This window comes from Herpailurus yagouaroundi, unplaced genomic scaffold, assembly GCF_014898765.1.
Source record: "Herpailurus yagouaroundi ecotype Mexico unplaced genomic scaffold, PumYag 100, whole genome shotgun sequence".
In the NCBI taxonomy this organism is placed as follows: domain Eukaryota; kingdom Metazoa; phylum Chordata; class Mammalia; order Carnivora; family Felidae; genus Herpailurus; species Herpailurus yagouaroundi.
In genome coordinates, this window is record NW_024412391.1 from 81,985,733 (window position 1) to 81,992,187 (window position 6,455).

The 6,455-nt window shown below is 39.8% G+C and overlaps 1 protein-coding gene across 3 annotated transcripts in view; it reads left to right on the forward strand.

Annotated features, from left to right (window-relative positions):
* The window catches only part of RINT1 (RAD50 interactor 1), a 30,470-nt gene that overhangs the window by 21,754 nt on the left and 2,261 nt on the right, over positions 1-6,455 (forward strand). For 2 of the 3 annotated variants that reach the window (XM_040472894.1, XM_040472892.1), the window contains exon 12: positions 2,871-3,085. In XM_040472894.1, the coding sequence (XP_040328828.1) occupies positions 2,871-3,085 (215 nt within the window). Of the gene's footprint in view, positions 1-2,870; positions 3,086-3,170; positions 3,350-6,455 lie in introns of those variants that run through there. The other variant, XM_040472893.1, reaches the window with a different exon arrangement.

Here is a 6,455-nt window from a genome sequence, read left to right on the forward strand (position 1 = left end):
GAGAGAGACAGAGCATGAACGGGGGAGGGGCAGAGAGAGAGGGAGACACAGAATCGGAAACAGGCTCCAGGCTCCGAGCATCAGCCCAGAGCCTGACGCGGGGCTCGAACTCACAGACCGCGAGATCGTGACCTGGCTGAAGTCGGACGCTTAACCGACTGCGCCACCCAGGCGCCCTTGTCAAGTCTTAATGTAATAAAAAAAAGCAGAAATGAAATATAATCAAACATAGGCATTTAAAAATACTCAACGTCCAGGTTAAGGACAGAGTCTTGAAAACATAATAAGAATAGATATATGTTTTTTTAAGTTTTTATTAAAAATAATATATTTTAGGGGCGCCTGGGTGGCGCAGTCGGTTAAGCGTCCGACTTCAGCCAGGTCACGATCTCGCGGTCCGTGAGTTCGAGCCCCGGGTCGGGCTCTGGGCTGATGGCTCAGAGCCTGGAGCTGGCTTCCGATTCTGTGTCTCCCTCTCTCTCTCTGCCCCTCCCCCGTTCATGCTCTGTCTCTCTCTGTCCCAAAAATAAATAAACGTTGAAAAAAAAAAAAAAGTAAAAATAATATATTTTAAATTATGAATTTCTAACAAAAAGTATATACTGCTAACGCATTATATAGAAAATGTATTCCTTTTCTGTGAAAGAATAAACAAAAAAGTCTTTATCTTAATTACATACAGGGTAATTAAAAAAATAGGAAACAAAAATAAATGTAATAACAGACATAAATAAGATAAAAACCTGATAAACATAGTTTATATTCTAGACTCTGGCTGGGACTTAAAAGCCTTTTTCAACAAAAATGTTAACTGAGATCCACATTCATAGTATCATTCTGCTAAGCAAGGAAGATAAGACACAAAATAATTATTTCATAAAATGAATATAGAGTGTACTGACTAATGCATTTGTTTATAAAGTCACCTAATTAGAACACATGGGCTGTATTCTATTGCGTATGCTACACGATTCTCATTGTGTACTTTTATGTGTTGTTTTCCTCATTTTAGTAAGTACTTTTTTCACTCAGCCCCCACACTGCTCCATTTTCTGCTAAGCTTTGTCATAAAACAAATTGTCATTCCTGATTCTTGTGCCAGATGATCTAATAAGAGACTCATTCGAAGCCAGATTTTTAGCTTCAACGAATTATTTGTGGAACATCATTAACTACTTTTACTTGGTGCCATAGTCTGTTAACGAAGATGAATTGGCCATCATCCCTGTCCTTAGGAAATTTGTAATGCGCTGCTGAATTAACTGGGTCCTTCTGTCAACAGAAGAATAACCAAATTTAGAGTAGCTCCTCAAATCATGAATGAATTTTTTGTCCTCGTGTGTTCTGATTTTACAAATTCTGTTTAATATAAGAAGTTATTTACCCATTTTCATGGTCTTTCAGCCTGTGAATGCTTAAAATAAAAATCATTAATGCTCTTGTATTGCCTAGATAGAAAAAAGGAAGAGTGGACAGAGCTCACCCTCCATTAATTTCGATTCTGTACTAATAGCTGTCTGTCCATTGCCAGATTGTGCCAAGCCAGACATACCCAGCCGTTCAGAGTCAGGAATTTTTCAGTTGTAGGTGACAGAAGCTGGATTGATGCTGGCCTGTGTAGGGAGGGGGAGTGGGGTGAGTCGGTGAGGAATCTGTGTAACTGGAAGCAGTAGGCATGGCTGCCCTGGACTTGTTCCCTTCTGGCTTCATTGTCAGGCAGGCTCTGGGAGTGTGGAAACAGGTGGCTCCAGGCTCCCACTGTCCAGGCACTGAGAGGACCAGTGCCTCTTCTCTGATAGGTTCAGCAGAAAATACCAGTGTGGCCTCTCACATGTCCATCCCTGAACAGTCACTTATTGTGGCCATATCCTGTTCCCTATTAATGGGCATTTAGGTTGCCTTTAATCTCTTGCTAAATATCCACAGCGTTATTTTTCTGTAGGGCAGAAAAAAATAATACATATTCTACCTAAAATGCCACTGTAAAAATGACATTTTAATTCTCTTAACTCTCATAAATCTGCTTACTACAACTCTCAGTCTGTGTTCGGAGAAAATGAGTACTTAAAGAAATCAGCCATCAGGGAAATGCAAATTAAAATCATAGTGAGACATCACTAAATATAAACTAAGATGGCTATAATAAAAAAGACATAATAACAATTGCTAGTGCAGAGGTAGAGAAGTTGGAACCCTCACACACAGCTGGTAGGAATGTAAGATGGTACAGCCACTGTGGAAGAGAGTCTGCAGGTCCTCAAATAGCTAAACACAGAATTACCGTATGACCCAGCAGTTCTACTCCCAGTATACCCAAGAGAATTGGAGATATTTGTCCACACAAAACCATACACACAAATGTTCACTGCAGTATTGTTCATAATAGACGAAAAAGAACCCAGCTGTCTGTCATCTGATGAATAGCTAAATACAATGTGGTACGGCCATATAATGGAATATTATTAAGCAATTAAAAGAAATTAAGTACTGATACATCTTACAACATAGATGAACCTTGAAAACATACTAAGTGAAAGAAGCCAGTCAGAAAGAGCCAGAAATTACAGGATTCCATTTATGTGAAACATCCAGAAGAGGCAAATCGATAGAGACAGAAAGATGAGTGGTTTGCCTAGGGTGGGAGGGTGCACGGAGAGGATTGGGAGATGATGGTTAAGTGTGGGGTATCTTTTTGGAGTAAAGAAAACATTTCTAAAATTGACACTGGCGTTAGATGCACAATTCTGAATATACACTAAAAGCCAATATATTGTACACTTTAAACAAGTGAGTTGTAGTACATGAATTCTATTTCATGCTGTTAAAAAGGAAGCATCTTAATGACCATGTTAATACATTTTTGCTTTCAGTTCTTCCTGCAACTTCAGCAGGCAGCACTGGAGGTCTTTGCAGAGAATAACACCCTCAGTAAATTGCAGCTGGGACAGCTGGCCTCTATGGAGAGTTCTGTCTTTGATGACATGATTAACCTACTGGAGCGTTTAAAGCATGACATGTTGACCCGCCAAGTAGACCATGTTTTTAGAGAAGTTAAAGATGCTGCAAAATTGTATAAAAAAGAAAGGTAAGTCCTTCATATTTTCTTATTACTCAACTCTCAAATCCAGTTTGCTAAAAGTTGAAAGATGATAAATACCTATATTTCTCAGACTATTCCAAAACATAGAAGAGGAAGGAAAACTTCCAAATTCATTCTGAGGCCAGCATGACCCTGATTTCAAAACTAGACCAAGACTCCACAACAAAAGAGAACTGCAGGCCAGTATCCCTGATGAACATGGGTACAGAAATCCTCAACAAGATACTAGCAAACCAAATCCAACAATACATTAAAAGAATCATTCACCATGATCAAGTGAGATTTATTCCTGGATTGCAAGGGTGGTTCAGTATCACAAATCAATCAGTATGATACATCACATCAACATAAGAGAAAGGAGAAGGATAATGTGATTATTTCAGTAGATGGCAGAAAAAGCATTTGACAAAGTACAACATTCATTCATGACAACAAATCCTCGACAAAGTAGGTTTAAAGGGAACATATCTCAACATAATAAAGGCCATGTGTGAAAAACTGGCCTGGCCATGTGTGAAAAGCTGATAGCGTCCTCAGTGGGAAAAGCTGAGTGCCTGTCCCTTAAGGTCAGGAACAGGACAAGGTTGTCCACTCTCACCATCACATTCAACCCAGTACTGAAGTCCTAACTACAGCAATCAGATAACAAAAAGAAAGAAAAGGCATCCAGATGGGTAAGGAGGAAGTCAAACTTTCACTGTTTGCAGATGACATGATACCATATATAGAAAATCCAAAAGACTCCACCAAAAAACTGCTAGAACTGATGAATGAATTCAGCAAAGTCACAGTGTACACAATGTACAGAAACCTGTTACATCTCAGCCGAAAGAGAAATTAAGAAAACAGTCCCATTACAACTGCACCAAAAACAGTAAGATACCCAGGAATAAAACTAACCAAAGAAGTGAAAGAACTATACTCAGAAAACTACAAAACACTGATGAAAGAAACTGAAGACGACACAGAGAAATGGGAAGACATTCCATGCTCATGGACTGGGAGAAAAAATATTGTTAATATGCCTACACTACCCAAAGCAACCTACACATTTAATGCAATCCCTATCAAAATACCAGCAACATGTTTCACAGAAGTAGAACAGTTATCAAACGTGGATGAAACTACAAAAGATCCCAAATAGCCAAAGCGATCTTGAAAAAGAAAAGCAAGCTGAGGCATCACAATTCTGGACTTCCAAGTTCTATTACAAGTCTGTAGGATCAAAACAGTATGGTACTGGCACAAAAATAGACACATAGATCAAAAGAACAGAATAGAAAACCCAGAATAAACCTACAACTATTTGGTCAATTAATCTCTGACAAAGCAGGAAAGAATATCTAAAGGGAAAAGGACTGTCTCTTCAACAAATGGTGCTGGGAAAACCGGACAGCTGCATGCAAAAGAATGAAACTGGGCCACTTTCATACACCATACACAAAAATAAATTCATAATAGATTAAGGACCTAAATGTGAGACCCGAAACCATAAAAATCTTAGAAAAGAATATAGGCAGTAATTTTTCTGACATTGATCATAGCAACTTTTTTCTAGATAGGTCCCCTGAGGCAAGGGAAAAAAAGCAAACAAAACAACAACAAAAAACAAAAACTATTGGGACTACATTAAATAAAAAGCTTCTGCACAGCAAAGAAAACAATCAACAAAACTAAAAGGCAACTACTGAATGGGACAAGATGTTTGCAAATGACATATTTGATGAAGGGTTAGTATCCAAAATAGATCAAGAACTGGTACAACACCCCCAAAACAATCCACTCAAAAATGAGAAGACACGAACAGACATTTCTGCAAAGAAGACATCCAGATGGCCAACAGACACATGAAAAGATGCTGATCATCACTTAACACCAGGAAAATGCAAATCAGAACCACAGTGAGCTATCACCTCATAGTTGTCCAAATGGCTAAAAATCAAAACCATGAGAAACACGTGGCACCTGGTGGCTCAGTCGGTTAAGCGTCTGACTCTTGGTTTCAGCTCAGGTCCTGGTATCACGGTTTCATGAGTTCAGGCCCCGTGTCGGGCTCTACACTGACGGTGTGGGGCCTGCTTGGGATTCCCTCTCTCCCTCTATTTCTGCCCCTCCTGCTCGCTCTCTCAAAATAAATAAACAAAACACACACAAGAAACAACAGGTGTTGGTGAGCATGTGGAGTAAAAGGAACCCTTGTGCACTGTTGGTGGGAATGCAAACTGGTGCAGCCACTCTAGAAAGCAGTATGGAGTTTCCTCAAAAAGTTACCCCACGATTCAGGAATCACACTACTGTGTATTTACTCAAAGAATATGAAAACACTAATTCAAAGGAATACATGCATTCCTATGTTTATGGCAGCATTATTTACAAGAGCCAAGATATGGAAGCAGCCCAAGTGTCCACTGATAGATGAATGAATAAAAAAAAAAATGTGGTGTATATCTACAATGGAATATTATTTGGCCATAAAAAAATTTTGAAACCTTGCTATTTGCAACAACAGGGATGGAGCTAGAGAGTATTATGCTAAGCAAAATAAGTCAGAGAAAGACAAATACCATATGATGTCACTCATATGTGGAATTTAAGAGACATAACAAATGAACAAAGGAAAAAAAGAGGGAGGCAAACCAAGAAACAGACTCTTAACTACAGAGAACCAAATGATGGTTACCAGAGGGGAGGTGGGTGGAGGGATGGGTAAAATAGGTGATGGGGATTAAGGCGCCCACTTGGTGATGAATATCAGTGATTAAAATAAAAACTTTAAAAAAGATTGAAAGATGATATATGCAAATTTCCAAGGTGTCTAGATAGCAGAGTTTGGCCTTTTGCTCTACAGACTTTTAACCATTTTTGATAGAAAGCTTTCTAAAATATATTCAGACATTTATTCAGTTTATTTATTCATCCTGAGAGAGAGAGAGAGAGAGAGAGAGAGAGAGAGAATCCCAAGCAGGCTCTGCACTGTCAGCACAGAGCCTGACATGGGACTCAAAGCCATGAACTGGGAGATCACGACCTGAGCTGAAATCAAGAGTCAGAGACCACCAACTGAGCCACGCAGGGGGCCCTGTTCAGACATTCTTAATCAGAATAAACTGATCCTAATTTAACCCTCAGATGTAGTTGTGACTACAGAGATAGTCACAACTGGTCTGGGATGTGGGGCTGAGTGGCCTGGTGCCCCAACAGTACTCTGCATGCGTGCCTGCAGGGTACTCTGTATCCACTGTCGTGATTCTGTGGTCTCTGTCCCTTTCCCCACACTGCGTACTCTGAGAACAGGCAGGGTCTGTCTTCTCCAGCACAGTCCCCCCGTCACGCCGAGCATTTGTAATCCGTTTGC